The sequence below is a fragment of the Esox lucius genome, chromosome 3 (assembly GCF_011004845.1).
Source record: "Esox lucius isolate fEsoLuc1 chromosome 3, fEsoLuc1.pri, whole genome shotgun sequence".
Classification (NCBI taxonomy): Eukaryota; Metazoa; Chordata; class Actinopteri; order Esociformes; family Esocidae; genus Esox; species Esox lucius.
The window spans coordinates 10,361,714-10,385,220 of NC_047571.1; the positions used below are offsets into that span (position 1 = coordinate 10,361,714).

At 40.6% G+C, this 23,507-nt stretch overlaps 1 protein-coding gene across 8 annotated transcripts in view; it reads left to right on the forward strand.

Annotated features, from left to right (window-relative positions):
• astn1 (astrotactin 1) overlaps positions 1–23,507 on the forward strand; it is a 306,946-nt gene that overhangs the window by 49,100 nt on the left and 234,339 nt on the right. For 7 of the 8 annotated variants that reach the window (XM_013139747.3, XM_020041100.2, XM_020041102.2 and 4 more), the window contains exon 2: positions 13,020–13,207. In XM_013139747.3, the coding sequence (XP_012995201.1) occupies positions 13,020–13,207 (188 nt within the window). Of the gene's footprint in view, positions 1–11,105; positions 11,347–13,019; positions 13,208–23,507 lie in introns of all 8 variants that reach the window. The other variant, XM_034291540.1, reaches the window with a different exon arrangement.

Sequence of the window (23,507 nt, forward strand, 5' to 3'; positions counted from 1 at the left end):
TTTTGCACTATAGCATACACGTTTCTTACAGTAGTTTTTCTCAAAAATTATGCTTTTGAATTTATTTATTTTTTATCATGCAGCCTATGTTGCTAGCTATTTACATGAATACAATATCCCCTATAAATTAGTTTTTCTTTGTTCATAATTTTTATTTGTTGAATTGTTTATGTCAGTGTAGAAACTGGACAGAGGTTGATACCTTTCAAGAATATACCCATTAAATATTAGCTTTATTGCACTGAACTTAGTCCCAATGCTATAGAATGTACATCAAGTGTTAGCATTTAAACTTCTCTCATTGCTGTTTTTTCAATAGCATCCGTTACGGTGATGATAAAACATGAGGTCACTACCTGGTTTCGGTTCTGGCATGCCCTGGGCTTGTATCTTTTGGGTAGGCTGATGTCCTTTCTTTCAGTTAATTTAACACATTCACAGATGCCCTGATATCCTTTGTGGATTTTCTAAGGTTTATACAAAAGTGCTTTGAGGGGTTTGACCATCTGACCATTTATAATGTCTCTGTATCAAGGGATGTTGTCTACATGGCATAGGCAATATAAATTAGCTCATTGCTATTCTTGTTAGATGTACTGTTGTCTACTGTATGTCCATGGTGTGCCATGTACAGTTGACAAAATAAAAACTGCTATTGAAAGGGGACCCCTAAGATGTTTATGTTTGTAGGGAATACATCTTGAATTCTTACAACACCTGTAGTATCTTGGTCTGAATGGAACTGATATGATTATGATGTCAGTCAGTCATTTATGTAATATATTGTTTCCAATAAGGACTGCATTACTTTATAGTACGGTATTTAGCAGTGTGGATGTATTGTATCTTAATTGCAACTGTATTTAGTGCCTGTTCTGTGCAGTTTATTTTGAGTTTTTACTGAATATTGAAACATCAGCTGGTCAGCAGTGCAGTTCCCTGGGGGAGTTTCTCTCTGTTTCCTGTAGCCAGGCTGCATACACAACGGATGAGAGCACTTGGAGCACCTCCCTACCACTTCTTGCCAGCGGGAAATTCTCTCCTTTCAGCGGCTGCTGAGTGTGCAGTGGGTAATATAATGATTGAATGTGATATGAATGTATTTCATGTAATGTAATTCAATACTCTCTTGAATTGTAGAATTCCTAACTGACTCCACAGGGATACCCGTAATTGGGCGGTTCAGACTGTTTTCGTTAGCCCTGCGTTCTCAGGACCTCCTCCATACTCTCTGGGACTGAAATGGAAACGTAAAAGTATTTTTTCAGATGGAAGGCGACAAGTCGCTCTCCCATAGCACATCTTTGGGTGTGTTTGTTGTTCACCTCTTTGTCACATTAGTTAAGGTAATCTAAGAGGTACTGGAAAAGATGCAGCGCTGCACATTCTCAGATGAACGAATGAGCACTAGTCAAAACCAATTTACGGAGCAAGTGGACACTTGGAACACAGATTTAGATTGGTTTGAGTCCCCATTTAAGGTCGTGCTCTTCTCTGGCATGTCTAGTCCGTGGGATGTGTGCTTGAGATAATAAAAACAACCTTCGCACTTTAAGTCTATATGATGTTGTATTAATTTACTTCCACCTTGAACCGTGTGCAGTTTTGGACTCCTGCATAGATGTATGTGACATTTATTTCAAAGGTATTTAGTGTCAAGAATCGATTAACCAGAGAACTGAAAAACCAATGACATTTTGTTGAATAAGACGAGCTGTGAGAGGCCCTTTCTGGGACCTCCACCAGCTTCTGACAGGCATACTGCTGTATCATAACTGACTGGTCAGAGGGAGTAGGTGTATTCGTTGCTGCTTCTATGGCTCTAGTAACAGCTTCATCACTGGCATTGTGTTGCCCTTAATGATTTCATTGCTACTGACGGCTGTAAATGGATCTCACATTAAGGTAACAGTGCTATTTTCCTAGATTATTTTGCCAGTAAACTGCTGTAACATTTGTCAAATGTTTTACCATCTTGCTTGCTAGACAAATAACCATCATGGAATGCAATACAATTGCAGAAAACTTTTCCAAATTGCTTGTGCTAATATTTGTTGCTTCTAGTAGAGACCAGCCAAAAGCTGGTTTTAGTGCAAGTGTTCAAGGAACAGTAATGTGGTTTTAGAACTTGTGAACTTTGTGTGAAAAAAACCCATTTTGTTTTGTTTAATGAAAAACAAAGCAAAGCCATCCACTCAATAAAAGCTGTTTTCTTTTGGCCAGCCCAATTCAATTGCCTGTTAATAAATGGTTTTACTTGAGAGACAGCTTGGAACAAAAATCTTAATCACCAAAGCTTTGTTAAAAGAAATAATGAGCAACCCCCTTTTTTATCTAGGCTCAATTATTGGCGTTCATTATTCTAAGCAGTTTTAGTTTTGAGTGAGTGTAAATTCCCCTCCATGTAGGCTACGTGTGCCTACAGAGTATTGACAGAGATGAGGTAATGCTTGTAACTCTCATATTCACAATGTATTGTGTCAAAATGTTATTGTGAATATATCATATCTGTATGGTTCCCCAACAGATATGAAAAATGTATAATATTGTATAGCCTATATAAGGGAGCAGGATAATGATAAGTGGATATTTTCCCCCTTTTTACGAGTTATGACATGACCCAGAGCACGGTATCTGGAAGTGTTATTCGACATAAGCCTAGCATATTTAAAACCAATCGTTTATTTTTTCAAGAATTTCAATTCAAATGATTTGCTCTGTTTTTAAGCTTTGCCAATATTAAAATGCCTGCTTATAGCCAGCATTTTGGTGTGCCCAAGCTCCGATCATCTTTTCCATTGCATTGGAGCGCGTGTATACCCCGCAGGTTCAATGCTGGCCTGCTGCTGTTTCAGTCCACCCTCTGTTTGCCACTTTCTCTCCTCAAGAGCATAACATGTGTCTCATCCCAGATGTCAGAAGGGGAAAAGGAGTAAAGTGGAGTGTGATCCGCATAGCAATGATAGGAGAGATCACGTGAGGATATTACAGAGCCAAATGTCTTGCTGAATAGTGAGAAGAGGGCCCAGAACCAAGCCCTGGTGTGCATCGGTAGTGAAAGGCCTTAGAGATGCAGACATAGATGCTCTCCACATTGCATGGGAGCCGCCTCTATGAAACACGCAGTGCATTGTGTGAATCCCCATGAGGGGTCTCACAGAGAGGAAGATCTGATAGATCATAGAGTTTAAGATCTAGGAGGATCAGAGGAGACCAGGTCATTTTGGGCAATGCAAAGATACACTGTGTGGTCTCTGTTGAGTGATCCGTCTGGACGTTTAGCTGGCTAGGGTTATGGAGTCATTGTGTGGTGACAGAGATGACAGGTACTGGCAAGAGAAATGACAGGTACTGGTGACAGAAATGAAAAATACAGGCGACGGAGATGACTGATACACATGACAGATACGGGCGACAGAGATGACAGATACTGGCGACTGAGTTTACAAATACTAGTGACTGAATTGACAGATACTGGCGACTGAGATGACAGATACAGGCAACAGAGATGACCGATACAGTGGACAAAGATGAGAGATGCTGGTGACAGAAATTACAGATACAGGCAACAGAGATGACAGATACAGGCAACAGAGATGACAGATACTGGCAACAGAGATGACAGATACAGAGGACAGAGATGAGAGATACTGGTGACAGAAATTACAGATAGAGGTAACAGAGTATGGCAGATACAGGCAACAGAGATGACAGATACAGGTGACAAAGATGACAGATACTGGCGACTGAGTTTACAAATACTAGTGACTGAATTGACAGATACTGGCGAGAGAGATGACAGATACAGGGGACAGAGATGAGAGATGATGGCGACAGAAATGACAGATGCTGGCGACAGAAATGACAGATGCTGGCGACAGAGATGACAGATACAGGCAACAGAGATGACAGATACAGGCAACATAGATGACAGATACAGGCAACAGAGATGACAGATACTGGCGACAGAGATGACAGATACTGGCGACAGAGATGACAGATACTGGCGACAGAGATGACAGATACTGGCAACAGAGAAAGCAGAGAAAGGCGACAATGTATTTTCTGCTAAATGTCCTGTCAGAGAGATTAAAAATGTCATTCTTTCATTCCCATGTTATTTCTTTTCGGCTCTTGCACCTTAGCTAAAGTAAACTCCACATCTTCTGAAAAAGCGACACAGACATCTTCAAACGTGATGCTACAACTTAAGCTTTTAGATAGACCTGCTTCCATCTTTTCGTGACAAAGACTTTGCTCTTCATTTCTATAAATGTTTTAACTACTGTACATGTTTCAACCTATAAACCTAGGAACAACACAATGAGATGCCATCATTGTACTGCCTTTGCCTGGCTTTTCCACTTGATTTTCAATTAGATGGGCTAAGAAATCTGGGATGGTACTCCCTATTCAAATATGCTTACAGACTTTACAATCTTTATCCTAGTTTCCCAAATATACACCCAGATTTCACACTCTTCATCCTAGCTTCCCTTAGTCTAGGTATGGTGAATATTGCTCACATGCTCTGCCCCCTTGATGGTTTGGGAAATCAAACAGCCAGCTATTTTCCCTGTAGACATTTCGACATAATTTCTCTTTAAGTTTCCAAAGATTCCATCTGTTGCAGAATATTAATTCCAAATATTTTTTTTTTTTTTTTTTTTATAGATATAGGGTGAAAGCTATTCAATGTGGGAATCACTAAAACTATCATTTTGTGTTTAGTGAAATTAAGGGCCATTCTACTAAGAATCAGAATATAGGAAATGGGGTGGAGCCTCTATGCCCGATGGAGAGAGTGGGCTGAATCTGTGAGTGGGCAAGCATTCATGCTTGGCTGTCCTTAGGGCAACACGGAATTGTTGGTCATGTCCAGTCCAGAAATGCTGCCAGATCTCCTTGCCTGGGTACTTTATGTTTTAATGGAAACCACAGTAAACGGATCTGTTAGTAGCTATTGTTGAATGAGAGCAGTCTATAGAGGTAGACAGGGGGTTTATCCAGAAGGGCTTTCTCTGTTGTTCTGTTGTGCTTTAATAAAAACACTCTTTGCATGTATCAGAAACAATTCATTTGAGTGATGTTCAGTTTTGTCAGTTTGTGGATGGGTCACGCAATGGTTTGTGTACTGTACAGTTAAGGAATTAGCATACACACTGTTCTTTCTTATGTTACTGAAATCTGATGCTATTTTAACTTGTAAATAAAAAAGGTACTCATGGAAGTCTTGCATTGTTTCAAACAGTGAACGTGTGGTACCTTCTGCAGTGTTTAGCCTTTGTCACACGTTTGGTGAACAAAATCTAGGGGAGCCAGGAGGCACACATCATGGTAGCTTGTTAGCAATTTGTTGTGGAGAGGTGTATTGCATGCAGTAATGTATACCAGGGCATCATGCCATCTGCCATATCGTATTACGTTACCTGCCGTGACTCAATTAAAATTTGTTTGGCAGATTCAACAGTTGGAATCTTTTTAAATCGTGGCTTTCAAGCTTACGCAGCAGCATCCAGAGGGTGTAGAAATAGGGGTAAAATAATGATTTCAGTACATCGATGAAAGGTGAAAAAGGATCAAGAAGGAAGGGGATGCTGCTAATGATATTTTAGCAGAAACCTGTTCCATCCTGCACAATCAATGTTAGACGCATACAATCTTGATTGTCTCCTCGCACATAGTTTCCCGGAATTTGGGTGGTATTTTTTCCCTCTATCTGCCTGAAAGTAGGCTGCACTGGGAGAAAACGACGATACATCCTTTTGAGCTTATCACGGATCAGAACCACTTTCAGACTGCCCCAGCCATTACTACCTGCCAGACTGATGGACACTGATATTTTGGGAGGTTCAGCATTTATTGAAAATGGCTGCTGAAATCTAGATCTTAGCTGTTTTTTTTACTGTTTGAAGTAGGATCACTTATCTCTTTCCAGCAGCCATAAAATCCTTGTCTGTCTTACTACGCATGAAAAATACCCTGTAACAATTTAGAGATAAAAGTTTGACAAAGAATATCTTGAAATGTATTTGTCAAGTCACCATTTTCCTAAGGAATTAAACAAACACAACATTGCTTTATAGTGATGTGCGCCTAGCTATCTCCAAATCTTCTTCTAGGGGAAAATTAATGCTGAAAACACTTATCAATTAAATGAAATTATCCAACTTATCTGGATATTCGTGTCTCTACTGTTCCTCTGCAGTTCAAAGTGCCGCTGTGTTTTCAGACTCATTTCCATGTCTTGTCAAGTTTGTCCCCTGGAGTTTTGAAGGATTGCACCAATTAATGTTATTAGTTTGATGCTTTAATAACAAAGAGAGATGCGGTCACATCAAGCATTTTCTCTGTGGCTTGATTACATTTGGTCAGTCATGCGCACGGTCCTCCCTGCCTGTCCAAATCCCGTCGCATCACTGAAGAAAACCTATATACAAACCCTGTTGTGTGAAAACCGGCCGTTTGCCCAGACATTCTTCTGCAGAATTCTCACAGACCAGGAACTAGTTGTCATGCACATGGTAAAGGTCTCTGCAAAGTTATTGAATTATTGTTACAGGTCCTGCTTTTTAGATTACCTGGCAAAACTCCCATTTGCTAGAGCCGGGAGTTGAAAGCAATGTCCTCAGATTAGGTTCTGTTGCTGTGTATGATCAATGAACCGAGCCAGCTTGCGGTCAGCGGAGAGCCGCAGTGATTTTGCAGCCTACATCCTGTGGAGTCACTGGCTGAGGATAATTTCATTGTTGTGCCTTCTGCGTGTCTCTGATAAGGCCCTGCGACCGAGTCCTCCGTCTGAGTCCACAGTAGTTCTGCGGCCCGGTTCTGCCGGAACAAACAGCTGGACTGTGACATATTGTCATTTGGACCCCTGAGGATATCTATCATTTTCTCAATGATTACAGCAAACACACCCTGACATTTCCCCCCCCCCAAAGATATGGCGTATATTTAGAGCCTAATATTCCTGTTTCTGTCTGAAGATCCCAACGTTGTCGATCTTTGACCGGGTCTGGATTGTTGAATGATTCACCGTGTCTAATTTTTGTAGTCGTCTTATTGACATACACGCATTTCTGAGTATCGGTGCCTCTTTAAGTGAGGACATCACATGGGGTAGTCACTGTTTGACTTGCCAGCTTGTATTCTGATGTTATAGAATGTTTGCTCTTTTCCACTTGAGTGGTGACCCACAACCTCCTACTGTTGAGCATCGTGACGTGCTCAAGTTTATAGTGCAACTGCATATTTTGAACAAGTCCCCTGTAACACCTGCTAAAAGGATTAAAAGGTTTGGGTGCCTTTTTTCATGTTTGTTGAACCTTTCAGAAAAGAAAGCTTTCTCTCCAGAGATTAAGGGCGTGTTCACTTGAGTGTGTATTACTCAATACATCTTGTTGCTTACAGAGTAGACTAAATATGAACTATGCATTAAATTAGAGTATTTGTAGGATTTGGGAGCGATGCTGAAGCACTTATTTTAAACACAAGCAAACCCTGTTCCCATTATGTGGGGTGAGAAAGCGGTGTGAATGCGGGTGAGATGCGCACCCACACACACACACATAAACACTCACCCATCAACACACCGTGTGTGATTTCTGTAGGTGCACATAGGTGCGCATGCATACAAATACACCCATATATACAGTACATACACACAATGCTTGCAGCAAAACTTCAATATCAGGCTTCAATGTATACTCCTGAGTAATTATTTGATGGATGTTACCTAGAATACAGAAAAGGTTTACCCTGTGACTCAGACATCTTCAATAAAACAAAATCAATAAAAAATAATAATAATTACAACTCACTTTTTTGATTGCTGCTCCCAAGTGAAAACATTTATATTTTAATGTACGTGTAGTAAAATACACTACAAATAATAACTTTGTATGAGATGTACTTTTCTAGATGTGTTGTCCAATCGGATCAGCTTTGAGAAGGTTGGATGTGAAAATATCTGAAGTGATTGGTCAAAAGACCCATCAGAGGTAAAAAAAAAACCACTAAAAAAGAAAAGGAAAAAGTTAGCAATCCAACATTCCAGCTTTTAGACAACAAGGACACCAGACAACAGTTGCAAACACATTTCTCCTCCAGTGAAAACACTTTAGTGCTTTCAGTTAATTGTGTGTCACAAGGCATTCATTCCTGAGCTAATTTTGTTGCTAATTTACTTTGAAACACTGAAATTGAAGGCAGTATTCACTGGCTACCTCTGGTTTATTTTGTAATATCCAATCATGAATATGTTATATATCATTGTTTTCATTTTAATAAGTAATAGTACTTATTAAATGTCAAATTCATGATTTAAGTAAATTAAAATAATTGTATTCCATGCTTGTGTTTAACTGACGAAGAATGCATTTTTGGCTGTAATATGTGGTTCTCAAACATGGGTTACACATACGTAAGTCTCTTTGTATGAGCATCTGCTAAATGACTAAATTTGAAACGTACTGGAATTTGTCGTGGTTTGAGGTAAGATTTTCCTTGATCAGTTGTCATTGCGATAGGCCAGAGCTACTGAGCTCCTGAACACATGGAAACCATCAAACTGAGCCATGTATTTTACATTAACTCCAGGCTAGGACTATGATCTTTTCACCTTGACGTTATCCTGTCCTCTAAGCTGTATTCTATGCCTAATCATCCAAAATGAAATATTTAACATTGCTTTAAAACTCTAACAAATTACCATTTGCTTGCTATCCCATTTAATACAGGGAATGTTGGATAGCTTGTTAAAATAAGACTGACTTTGATTGATTGCTCAGTTTCTTATTCCCATTCATGTAGAAAATTGGCCTAGTCAAAAGACACATACCTTGAAACGAGAAGGGAAGCCTTTGGATGTGTACTTTAGCCTCCTGTGAACATTAATTTGTTTTTCAATTTCAAAAGATGTTTTGCCACATTCCACAGAGGTCATTCAGCTGTAAAAATATCTATAGAACTGCTAAGGTATCTTTTTATGAATTTCTGTGAAGAAGGTTTGCTTTTTTTCTATGGTGGATTGTTTTCACATAGTCTTGGTCTGATCAACCAGACAAAATGTCTTTGGTAACATCAAGGTCTCAGCCTTTTCTGTGTATGGTTAATGACCTTACACATCAACTATCTTATTATGTGAGTGTTACCATAGAACAACAAGATAAATAGCTCCAAATGAAGGTATAATATATACATATATACAGTATCTCCCAAAGTGAGTACACCCCTCACATTTTTGCATATATTTGATTATATCTTTTCATGTGACAACACTGTATAAATGACACTTTGCTACAATGTAAAGTAATGAGTGTACAGCTTGTATAACAGTGTAAATTTGCTGTCCCCTCAAAATAATACAACACACAGCCATTAAATGTCTAAACCGCTGGCAGCTAAAGTGAGTACACCCCTAAGTGAAAATGTCCAAATTGGGCCCAAAGTGTCAATATTTTTTGTGGCCACCATTATTTTCCAACACTGCCTAAACCCTCTTGGACACGGAGTTCACCAGAGCTTCACAGGTTGCTACTGGAGTCCTTTTCCACTCCTCCATGACGACATCACGGAGCTGGTGGATGTTAGAGACCTTGCGCTCCTCCACCTTCCGTTTGAGGATGCCCCACAGCTGCTCAGTAGGGTTTAGGTCTAGAGACATGCTTGGCCAGTCCATCACCTTTACCCTCAGCTTCTTTAGCAAGGCAGTGGTCGTCTTGATAGTGTGCTTGGGGTCATTATCATGTTGGAATACTGCCCTGCGGTCCAGTCTCCAAAGGGAAGGGATCATGCTCTGCTTCAGTATGTCACAGTACATGTTGTCATTCATGGTTCCCTCAATGAACTGTAGCTCCCCAGGGCTGGCAGCACTCATGCAGCCCAGACCATGATACTCCCACCACCATGCTTGACTGTAGACAAGACACACTTGTCTTTGTACTCCTCACCTGGTTGCCGCCATACACGCTTGAAACCATCTGAACCAAATAAGTTTATCTTGGTCTCATCAGACCACAGGATATGGTTCCAGTAATCCATGTCCTTAGTCTGCTTGTCTTCAGCTAATTGTTTGTGCGCTTCCTTGTGCATCATCATTAGAAGAGGCTTCCTTCTGGGATGACAGCCATGCAGACCAATTTGATGCAGTGTGCGGTGTATGGTCTGGGCACTGACAGGTTGACCCCCCACCCCTTCAACCTCTGCAGCAATGCTGGCAGAATGTTTATTTCCCAAAGACAACCTCTGGATATGACGCTGAGCACGTGCACTCAACTTCTTTGGTCGACCATGGCGAGGCCTGTTCTGAGTGGAACCTGTCCTGTTAAACCGCTGTATGGTCTTGGCCACCATGCTGCAGCTCAGTTTCAGGGTCTTGGCAATCTTCTTATAGCCTAGGCTATATATCTTTTTTTTAGATCCTCAGAGAGTTCTTTGCCATGAGGTGCCATGTTGAACTTTCAGTGACCAGTATGAGTGAGTGTGAGAGTGATAACACCAAATTTAACACAACTACTCCCCATTCACACCTGAGACCTTGTAACACTAACAAGTCACATGACACCAATTTGGGCCCAATTTGGACATTTTCACTTAGGGGTGTACTCACTTTTGTTGCCAACAGTTTAGACAGTAATGGCTGTGTGTTGCATTATTTTGAGGGAACAGCAAATTTACACTGTTATGCAAGCTGCACACTCACTGCTTTACATTGTAGCAAAGTGTCATTTCTTCAGTGTTGTCACATGAAAGGTTTAATCAAATATTTGCAGAAATATATATATATATATATATATATATATATATATATATATATATATATATATATATTTGTGTGGATATTCTTTTTTCCCGTAATCAGATATGACTTCCCTGTAGACCAGTTAGGGAGAAGAATTGACATGTCCCTTTGATATATTAGGCATGTATTAGATGGTCTTTAATAGGAGCTATGTTGTAAAGGACTTAGGGCATATTTACAGCTTAAGGAGGTCCATCCAGTTTGCAATTTCAAGTTTAATATCCTCAGACTTCCCCAACGTTGGCAGTTTAAAAATATATATATTTTGCCAGGAGCTATAATGCATTTCAGTCCCTTTTCCCAGTGTAACCAGGAGCTATGAAAAGAAGAGGGCAGCTTCTCACACTGCAGGAGGATGTGAGCTGAATCTCGTTGGCCTCTCCGGCAGCTAGCTCACTGCTGTTTAAACTCAGTACAAACATACTGGAGCCCTTCCCATATGGTGCTCTCTCCCACTGGGAGACTGGCCTCCCGTAACACATGCAGCTTCACGCCTACCCTAGATGGTGAAAACCTTCGTCCACCTTCTCCCTCCACCAAAGCAGGTAATAACCTCCAGGGGTAGTTAGTGTTCAAAAAATTTTTTTTGCCCAAGCACTCACACACCTGATTCAAATTAAAGAGTCGGTGATAGGTTGATTATGTCAATCAAGTGTGTGAGTGGTAGTGCAACATTTGAATCAGGTGTGTGAGTGCTAGGGGAAAAACAAAAACGTGCTCTAAAGATTGGGAAATGGTGCTCTAAAGAGTAGGCTATCCGCCTCATCTGTTATATGCTGTTGCCTTGTTGTAGGCTTTGCGTGTGACCATTTTCCTGAGAAATCTTTGCTATGTTAATCACCAACTAAATGAAGAAAGATCCGAATTGGTATTTAAAAATCACGACATTATTGGAACTTGGAAACTTAGTTTACATTTCTAGAATGAACATCTAGTACACTTCATTTGAGTCGAGCAATGACCGTGCTACCACACCAAACTTTTTTTAGGGATAAACTGTCTGATTTCTGTGATCTGCTAGATCTATCAGTTTAGAGACATACAGATAAAATGCCACAATACTGACAAAAAGTGTTGGTCTTACAAAATTCTCCCTTTAGGTTTCCTGGTCAGACAAATAGCCAGTGTTTTAACATTAGAATAATGATAGTGTAATTACTGACTCAGGTCTTTCTCTCTTTGCCCTCAGGCATCACAGCTCAAGGATTGCTGTATTCGCTTAATGGCCATTTATTATTTCTAAGTTAGAGTCTTGAGAATCCCAAAATAAATAGTCTTTGTTTACATGTCCTCTGGTGAAAATGGCAGATGATGATTATGGGCATTATCATTTTCTTCCTGAAGCAGATATGCTTAATGCAATATTCTCATTTAGTTATTGTCATAGCTGAAATATACTGTGTTGTGGACATAGTAACAGTCAAACACTTCCAACTGTTCATTTCAGAAAGTCAGTGAAGTCAACACAAAGATCGCCAGATTTCTTTTTTTCGAGAACCCCTAAACCTAGTGTGTTTGTTTCATCCTACAGTACAGGTTTGTTAGCAGTGTTTGGGTTTTCCTTAAACTGACCGGCCGGTGCGGTGTGCCTAGGCTGCCTGCTGCATTAAGGGCAGGTACTCTCATAAAAGTGCTACCCTTATTGTGGCAGTAATCACATTACTTTGATCCTTTTTTGTGCTGCTGGTGCCGTGGTGGTCTCATGCTGGGAGGCGATGGGCTCATTAATAACACTCTCATGCTCAACCAGACCCTGGAGACGACTCGCTGCTGTAAAAAGTGCCCTGTCACTTTGTCAGATAATTTGCATTTAGGTTACAGCCAGCCCCTAAATCTTATTTACCGGGAGGTCCCACTCTGCCGCGCCTCAGTGCCATCGGTAAGTGTCAAGATTAACCTAGTTACAGTACACGCGTGCAATTAAAAGCATTCACAGTCAGATCGCAATCAAGGAATTGAACCTTTCAGTGTGTTGTACAGCAACACAGGTAATAGATGCCAGGGTGATGAATTTTACCCTGCTGGTGAGAATTTAATGGGTCTTCGTAGAAGGGCATCAGACTTCTGAAAAGGTTACGTGCTGACATATCAGCGTAATGTTCTTCCTAACCCAGGTGCCAATCTCTTCTTTTCACTCACACGGGGAGCTTTTCAGACGAAATGTTTGAACATGAGAGAGTCGTCACTGACTCTGCCCACATCTTTGTGTGTCTGGCAGAGATCACAGGGAACTCGGAAGACATTCCGCTGGTGCGCTGGCGGCAGCAGTGGCTGGAGAACGGCACGCTACTCTTCCACATCCACCACCAAGACGGCAGCCAGAACCTCCCCGGACTCTCTGCCACGGACTACCCTGCCAGCGACTCGGCCGAGGAGGAGCTACGGATCCTCCATATCTCTGTCATGGTACTGTGCAGGGCCTGGGCTGTTTGACGTGTGGTGTTAATGTGTGGGAGTGTTTGAGTAGGAGGGCTGTGATGTTTGATAATGAAGTTGTTACTTTTTCACCCCCCCTTCCCCCTCTATTGTAGGTATTGGAACTTGGAGCATTTCTTAGTCAGACCTGGCATGGTACAATTAAAGGTGTACGCATTTGGAAACAGTACAGCTCTATTCTCAACATTTTACTGTAAACAACACATTCGTCTCTATCTCCGTTCTTAACCTGACCTCTTAGAACTTACAAATGCAGCTGAGATGGACCCAGGGACCCACTGTGGTGCTGATTGGGAGCACGCAATAGGGTTTAGGGCCTTTCTCAAGGGCCCACAGTGAATGGAATGCCTCAGGATGAATCCAGTAGCACCCAGTTGCCAGAACCATTGCACCTTCTCTCCCGAGCTTGACACTGGAATTCAACCAGTGATCTTTGGGTTCAGGTCCAACTCCTCAGCTGCTGTGAGTCCTGCTGTGAGTCCTGCTGCCTCGAAAATGCTTAGTTCATCTGAAAAGCCGAACAAATGATTAGTCAGCATTAATAGATAGTAATTGATTGCATTTGCAGTATATTGCACTTTATCAAATCACTTCCTTTTCAAGCTCACTTCCTCTGCCGCAAATATGTAGACCCCATTTAAGTGATGAATAGCTACTAATCTGTGCCAAATTGCTCACCAAACACTAGCTGTAAGTTGGAGATGTGAGGAGTGATACTGTATATGCCAATTAGGAATGAAGGGCTGATTAAGTGGCTATGATGGGAATGAGGCCAGGTTTGCAGTGTTAACACTGTTTTATTTTTACACTGTAGTTTTTTTATTTCCGGACACCCATTTAATGTCCCATCTAAAAGACAAAACCCTATTTAGGACAATTCCCCTTCACTGCTGTCAGGCGTTGTGATCTGAGACCAGAGGGAATAGTGCCTCCTGCTGGCTTTCAACACCTTATCCAGGAACACCTGGTCTCCAATCCTAGGACTGACCAGCACTGGACCCTTCTTTATGTTGGATGCAAGCCAGCAGCTGCTGCCGGCACACAAAACTAATTCCAGCAGATACAAAAACTCCCTGTGAATTGCAAACAGTCTATTGACCTTTTGTCTCTGCTGCATATTTTGCTTGCATTTCTACACACTGAAAAAGTTACCTGAAACGTTTTTTTCCTGTATTTCTAATTTGACTGTACAATGGTGATCAGCAGGTAACCTTGTTTCTCCCGTCTGGTATCGTCCTCCGTATTTAAATGCAACAGTCCTTTGGCTGCTGGTCCCTGTTTCCATTCCCCTTGCTGCCTCGTCATCCTAAAAGCTGCTCGACAATACAGTCACAAAGCTCTTGTGGAGGTGTGAGAGGATTAGCATGCAGATAGGACAGACCTAGCAACAGATGGCTCCTGCGCCGTTCTCCCACTCTGGCCCCGGTTGCTGCAGCTTGTGGCGCGGTTGGAGGGCCGGCTCGTAAATCCAGCGTCTCCTCACTTCGTCAGCTTCTTGTGGATACGCCATGCGTCAGACACAGACCGAGCCCCGTCTCTCTCTCTCTCTCTCTCGCTCTCTCTCTCTCCGTCGACCGCCACTCTCTTCCCCTAACGACACCTGTCACTGAGCCATTTCCATTGTTTCCCGCCATACGCTGCAGACACCAGGATGGCTCGCGATGACAGAGGAAGCCAGGATTGTACACGGCAGCGCGGCCTGTCACGCACACTTCATTGCCAGGCCAACGGGCCCACCGGGGGACAGTTTAAAGCTCTTGGATGAATGCAATCCAACCTGAGGCTTGAAACAGGGCCAGCTGTAACTGGGGCGTTATCTCATGGAGATGCAAGTTCACTGAACTGCAGCAAACTCAGTTTTGTCACCGGAAGGCGATGGGGATTTCTCGCACTTTGTGGCCATTCCAGCCGCTGCGATAAGAAGGTAAACGTGGCGAGCGGATTTGTCCCTTTCCCCCTGCAAAGACTGTTTAACGCATACACGGCTTTGCCGTAGCAATTCAAAGTTTCCAAGTCGCTGATGCACTACCTCCATCAGCTGCTCGGGCCTGAGCGTCATCCATAATGAAGGAGTTACTTTGTGTTCCGTGTTCAGCTGCAGGTAAGCGCCTGCTAGTCTGAACACTTGTCCTCCGCGCTCTTTTGGCCCAGAGGCAAAGGGGACAGCGTGCCCCTCCCCTAGCACCAACCACAGTGTACCAGCCATCACCCATGGGAGGCCCTGTGTTAGACAGTCTGTCCTGCTGTAAGGAGATCTTATGGTACCCATTTCATGCAAGGGGAGAGGAGTCCCACCACATCTATTTTTCCAATGTGCCAGACTGCAGGTAAAGAACTAACGTGTCTCGTTGTAGAAAATGGTCTGTTCTCTCAATACGTATTTATACTGTACAGATATGGATCTTAAACTACAGTAGAACATGATTGTATAGTTGAGACAAAAACTCAAGTTTCAAGAGCTCTGGACATGTGATGCATTTCTAGAAACTGTATACAATAAACAACCCAGGTAATAGAGGCCAAATAGCTCTATAACACCAACCGTCCTCCAGCATATTTTACCGTTAGTTTGGGGGTTATTTTCTGCTTATTAGTTTCTCATTTCAACACTAAAGCAACTACTATTGTGCATGGTCGAAGATTAAAACATACCCGACTGTCAAATATGATGGTGGATCTTGGATGTCATCAGGGCAATTTGCCTTCTACCTTTCCAGAGCCCCTTGTTAAGGTCAGCCAGAAGGCCAAAAACCTGTCTGCAATTGGTTTGGATATGTCTGCAAGTTAGTGAACCCGGTCTCACATGAAAATCCACAATGAAACGGTTATTTGAAAACAACTTTAACCTTTTTATGTCAGTCTCCATGCCTGAATCCCATTGAAAACATGTGGAAGAATGGTCTCTTCTAATAAATGAAATATAGGAAAGGCTCTGTGGCGTCTTCCTCAAAACGGATGTTAGGGCTGAAAACAAGCGTGCCGATCATTTCATTTTGAGAAATATTCACTTTTTTGAGATTACCCAGTCCTGCAGGCACTTTTGTAGACTTTTGTCTTTTGCTGGATTCTGATTCTCTGATGAAACACATATTCCCCAAGCACTATGCAATTAAATACATGGATGGCTTAGACTGGTGTTTTTGGAAGAGCCAGATGGGCACAGTGAAAAAATATAAATAGTATCTATCACAAACACACACAGAGCTATTGATAACAACATGCAATGATTCTCTTCTCACTAATGGGCATTTCATTGACGTGTTTAATTGTTTGTGCAGTGTAACAAGCCTTGCAGGCAGTAGATGTAACCAGGAAAGGGGATGACACTTCATGACATTTTGTTCTAGTAGTTTCATTCTCAAATTAATTTTCAAGCTTTTTAAATGAAATTCCCATCTGAATTCTCCAATCTAGATCTACAGCGTAAAAATGTACCATGGTTTTAAGCTTAGAAGTGTGATTACACTACCCTTATGCACTTACATAACACCGTCCCTTACAAAACATGTATCATACCAAATTTACCATGGAATAGATTTGACTGGACATGATTTAGAAAGGCACACACCTGTCTGTTTAAGGTCCCACACTTCACAGAGCATGTCAGAGCAAAAACCAGCTGCAAGCCATGAAGTTCAAGGAACGTTCCATATACCCCTGAGAATCGTGTCGAGGCATGGATCAGGGGAAGGTTATACGAACCTTCAAGACACTTCCTAGACCGACTTCCCAAACAGAATATCCAGGCAAGGCGTACTTTGTCAGGGAGGTGCCCAAGAACCCAATAGGAGAAACTGACAAAAGGACAACCTTCTCTGAAGCACTCCATCTATTAGCCATTTATGGTCGAGTGCCTGGATGGAAAACACTCCTGAGAAAAAGACAAATAACACGCCGCCTAAAGTGTAACCAAAAGATTTGTTACACTTTATTTTGAGATTTCAAATTTCCATTTTAGTTGTTATATAGATGCTAGATTAGATTCAACTTTTAAGTGTATGCTGCAAGTGGATTGTATAGATGTGCAATAAAGGCAAATACAGTGCAAAATGGCAATTCTAAATGAGCAATGTAGGCAAATAGGAGAGGACAGTATTAAGTATGTACAAGTGGGAATTAATAGTTGTGAGAACAGTTATCACTATCCTGTCATTATACTTTCACTAAAGGTTAGGATTAGAAGAAGTTTTAGGATAAGGGTTAAGGTTAGGATTAGGGTTAATTTTAGGGGAAGGGATAGGGGTAGATAATTAGTTAAACTATTTACTGAGAGTCAGCATTTACACTGTAGAAAACCTACACACACACACACACACACACTTTTGGGACTCTCAAAATAAAGTGTTACCAAAAGGTTATCTGTTCTGGTTAGACTGAAATCAAACTATTAAGCTTGAATGCCAAACGCTACGTCCAGTGAAAAGAAGGTGTCACTCATCACCTGGCTAATACCATCCCTACAGTTAAGCATGGTGGTGGATTCATCACCCAGGCTGGGACTGGGTGACTAGTCAGAATTGAAGGAAGGATGCACAGAAAATAACACAAAGAGGTCCTTGAAGAAAACCTGATCCAGAATACAGGACATCAGACTAAGGTGAAGATTCATGTTTTAGCACGACTACAACCCCAAAGTACACAGCCAAAACAATGCTGGAGTGGCTTTGGGACAAGTCTCTGAATGGCTACGAGTGGCTTAGCCAAACCCCAGACTTGAATCCAATTTAACAACTGTGGGGGGACCTGAAGATGGCAGTTCACAGACATTCCCCATCCAATCTAAAAGAGCTTGAGAGGATCTACAAGGAAGAATCAGAGAAACCGACTAAATCCAGGTGTGCGAAGCTGGTAGAGGCATACCCAAAAAGACTTGAAGCTTTGATCACTACCAGAGGTGTTTCAACAAAGTACTGAATAATGGGTCTGTACACGTACATATATAGGTTATTTAACTTTTTACTTTACCTCATTGGTGCCAAATTATTGATTGTTTTGTAGATTGATAGCAAAAAAATATATATAATAAATTATAAATTACAAGTCGATTACAGAACAAAATGTGAAAAAAGAGAGCACTGCCTTGTGGAAGTAGTGGTGGAAAATGTACTTATTTTTAATTACAATGAAATTGTGTGGCTCATTACTATGTTAAAGGGAAATTCTAAGTATAATCAAGTAATTGAATATGACCATTTGTGTGTGTGTGTGTGTGTGTATGTCTGTCTGTCCTCCTCGCTGAACAAGATGTCCTTATTGCAGATACATATAGCTATGCCTAATTTCTCAAGGGCTGCACACATCTTACTATGCTGATGTCAGCCGATCGTATGTTGTCAAACCATGCACTGGAGGGGGACGTTATCATGCAGTGGGCTGTACTGAGTGTATATAGTCCTAGGCTCAATGGGCTATGCTGTGTGCTGTACTGAATGTTGAGCCTAAGCAAAATGTGCTATTCTAAGGCTGTACACATGGAGCCCTCATCTGTTCCTATCATTTTTAATTTGACATCTTTTAATTGATCATAATTATTAAAACTGTAATAAAATTAGTTGACAGAAGTATCACTTCAATTACATCTCTGTTGTCAAAAGTAGCGTATGAGAATTAAAAAGATTTAATAAAAATGTATTACAGACATAAATCTGGACAAATAGTTACTGAAGACCTTTTAATTACCACTTCATAAACGGAAGTGACATCAGCCTACTATATATTTATCCAACATCTGGCCTTATTTTGTGCTTGTTTGTCCCTGGTTTGACTGTGTGGGAGTAGACAGAAAAAGCATTTGGACTAAAGGAAGAAAATGTGGACTACGATGACATGGACTGTTCCTGGATTGACAGCAAGCTTTGTTTGAACAGATGACATGGACGCCCCACACTGTATTTGGTTTTACTTCACTGCTAGTTTCTGATAATTTCACAACATTATTTGAGTTGCCTTTTAGTGTGGGAGTAATAGGAGATGGAATGCGAAGAGAACCAGAGTGCTTAGGAAGACAACTCGTATTTTGGACAACTGGGTACTAGTCTGAACTCTGTGTGGTAAGATTTCTGGTGCCTGGAGCTGCCGAGGCATCACCCAAGTGGGTTCCACACAGAAGGGTAGAGAAGTCCAGCGGCTTTAAGATCAGGCTGTTCCCCAGAGTTTCTCTCCACAAAATCAGCAGCAGATTGTATCCGCATCAAGCGCAGTAGCGTCCTCTGAGCACCTCTCCTCCCTCAGTCCGTGACCTAACCCTACATCTTCCAAGGAGGCATCGTCCAAATACTTGGCCTCATTTGTCTGACCTTTTAGTCATAGTCATATCACTTGTTTTTTTTATACATGGACTTGCTCATTGTTTTTCCAATGTAATGTTATTATTATGATTATTTTCTAATGTACCTATTTGCACTGATTCCTATGTGGGTGCTTGCCCTAGCAAATGAACTTGGAGAAGGCGGTATGTAGTTTACTTCAGCATCCAACAGGGGAAACGAGCAGCAACATTAAACTGAGTTAACACACTGTAGCACATTGACTTTAATAACAGCAGTCCAAGCTTGTAGGGAATATGTCAAACTGAACATTATCTTAATCAACAGTAACCAAATAAAAAATAATGTGTTGTAGTTGTTCTTAACAATAACATTGAGCTGGGTAAATATTTTCCATTACCAAGGTATTTTAAATATTCAACTCAATAATTGGAGGTAGGCTGGATGATTTTGAGACATCATTGAAAGGTAATAGAGACTATTTAAATCAGGTATTGTTCCCCAAACATTTTACCTCTATTCTCTATTATCTTACCTCTTAAATTGGTTCCTTGAATTGTGTCTTATGAATTTTTTCCAACAAGATTTCTCAACCAAGCCATCTTGTTCCAGGCTAAGTTCTGGATAAGCCTTGTGATCGTCACCAAAGCTAAAATGATTTCCATTAGTCAAGTCAGACCACTGGGAATGGCTTTGATCACAGAATTAAACTGTCTGAAAAGTATGGAAAATTGTTTGCATTGAAGAATATTACCCTCGTTGTCGAATACATCAAGAACAAAGTTAATACTTCTTTCATGCCAGTTAGGATAGAACCCTGTCTTATTACTGACAGTTATATCTGAATTATTCCATAAAAGAACCGTAAGAAGGGAAATGTTGTGCAGGGGACATATTTTTCAGGGCATGAAATCCTGAAAAATATGTGTTCCAGGAAGACAATAGCAATGCATTTAAATATTTTTAACTACTCAACACATTAAAGGGGCTGTACATAGGTTTTTTTTAACAACTATTTGAAGAGGCTTTCCAAAATACATTGGATTCAGGAAGTATTTAGACTTGACCATTTCAACATATTGTTATGTTATAGCTGTTTTTCAAATTGGGATTTGGGAGCTGCAATCTACAATTGGTAGAGAACATAAGTGTTGTGTCATGTGACATTAGCTGAATCATTTCTAACAAATACACAAATGTAAGTTACTCTCTCTGCATTAATAAATGATTTGGATCTCAGGCAGACCACCTGATCTGATTGGTCTGATCTGGGTAAATGTACCAATAATAATTAATGCACGTGAGTATAACCAATAAAAGATTAAATAGTTCCAGAATAACTGACTTGCCCAATGATGATCATATTGAATTGAGGGTATGCATCTACTGTGGGCGTGTACAAAATGTTTTCTATCCCTCAAAAACTATTTAAAACAGTGTTTCCCAGTATAGTTAAGGTATTTGGGAAACAATACTGTGTCCAACATTTTGTAGCAAAGCGTAAATTAACCCTAAGTTACAGATTTATTTCCCCTCAGCAATCGACTTACAGTACCCCATAATGACAAAGCAAATGTATATGCAAGGTTTGCAAATGTATATAATATTATGAGTTTTTGCTATAAAACATGACATTGAGCTAATGTGAAACCTCCTTGAAATGTTACAAATTGATGATATAACTGGTTTTGAAACAAAATATACAACCTATATATCTGACGATTAAATGCACCCTGATTAGGACGTTGTAAATAAATGAAACTGTCTCCAAGGTCTAGATTTGATTACCCCTGATCTAGAGTGAAAATACAATTTAAAATAAAGGCCGAATTGGACATTCCTGCTATATATTCGATACTGAAAGCAGTGGATGTTTAAGGTCCAGTATCACAGAACTATTTATATCTTTGTAAAACATGCCAATGACTTTGATCAAATGTTCACCAGAACCAAAAACTTTCAAAGACTGAAAGAGAGATTCATGTTCAATTGTGTCAAAGGCTGTAGAGATGTCTAGATAAAAAATATCTGAGCATCTGAGTCAATTGCATCTGAATAATACATAAGGTCCAAGATCAAATGGATGTTGGAGCTCATGTGACGGTCCTTCAAAAAGCCTGTTTGAGTCTATAATTTGACATCAACCAGAGCAATCAATTTGTGTTCAATATTTCAGAAAGCGATGTGTCTCCAATTGTCAATAAGATACTAAGGAATTGCTTTTATCCATTTACAATGCAAACATTAAACAAGTCAAAAATATTATATTTCTAAAACTGCATATAAAATGCATCAGCAAAGGCCACCAGGGCCAGGTCATTTCCCTTTTTTTGCATTGAAGTCTAAACCACACTTCTCTCTGGGTTGAAGAGTAAAACAATCCCAAACTGTGTGGAATTAAAACCAGTTCTGAATAATGAAAGAAAATGTCTCAATCATCTGAAACTGAATTGTTAAGGTTTTGATAAAAGGAATTAACCAGCGTTGATATTTCAACAGGATCTCTGCATAATATATCATCCATTTTGAGTGCTGTTAAATATATTTTCTTTTATAGTTTCCCTGAGTGTGAAAAAGTAAATGGTAGTTTTTCCCCTCCGCACAATTTTGACCTTGAGCTATGAACTGCCCTTGCTTCTGTACAGATATAGTTAGGTCCGGAAATATTTGGACACTGACAAATATTTCATATTTTTGGCTCTGTACACCACCACAATGGATTTTAAATGAAACAACTAAGATGTAATTGAAGTGCAGACTTTCAACTTTAAATCAAGGGTTGAACTATAATATTGTATAAAACATTTGTGAATTGCAACCCTTTTCATACACCGTCCCCTTATTTCAGGGGCTCAAATGTAATTGGACAAATTAACACAATAAAATTATCATTTTTAATACTTTGTCGAGAATCCTTTGCAGGCAATGACTGCTTATAGTCTGAAATGCACCAAACACTGGGTTTCTTCCTTTGTGATGCTTTGCCAGGCCTTTACTGCAGCTGTCTTCAGTTGTTGTTTGTTCGTGGGTCTTTCTGCCTTAAGTTTTGTCTTCAGCAAGTGAAATACATGCTCGATTGGGTTGAGATCAGGTAATTGACTCAGCCATTGCAAAATATTCCACTTCTTTGCCTTAAAACCTCCTGGGTTGCTTTCGTAGTATGTTTTGGGTCATTGTCCATCTGTAAATTGAAGCGCCATCCAATCAACTTTGTTGAATTTGGCTGAATCTGAGCAGACAACATATCCCTATACACTTCATAATTCATCCAGCTGTCTTCTATCACATCATCAATAAACACTAGTGACCCAGTGCCATTGGAAGCCATGCATGCCCATGCCATCACACTTCCTCCACCGTGTTACAGATTATATGGTATGTTTCGGATCATGAGCCGTTCCAAGCCTTCTCCATACTTTTTTCTTCCCATCATTCTGGTACAGGTTGATCTTAGTTTTCATCTGTCCAAAGAATGCTGTTCCAGAACTCGGCTGGTGCTTTTAGATGTTTTGTCTTGCCTTTCTATACTTGAGGCTAATGAATGGTTTACAACTTGTTGTGAACCCCTCTGTATTTGCTCTCGTGAAGTCTTCTCTTTATGGTAGACTTGGATAATGATATACCTACCTCCTGGAGAGTGTTCTTCACTTGGCTGGATTTTGTAAAGGGGTTTTTCTTTACCATGGAAAGGAACCTACTATCATCCACCGCTGTTGTCTTCTGTGATGTCCAGGCCTTTTTATGCTGTAGGGCTCACCCGTGCGTTCTTTTTTTCTCAGAATGTACCAAACTGTTGATTTGGCCACTCCTTATGTTCCTGCTATTTCCCTGATGGATTGTTTTTGAAGCCTAAGGATGGCCTGTTTCACCTGCATGAGATCTCCTTTGATTGCATGTTGTGGGTTCACAGCAACAGCTTCCAAATGTGAATGCCACACCTGGAATGAACTGCAGACATTTTACCTGCTTAATTGATGAAGAAATAATGGAGGAATAGCCCAAAT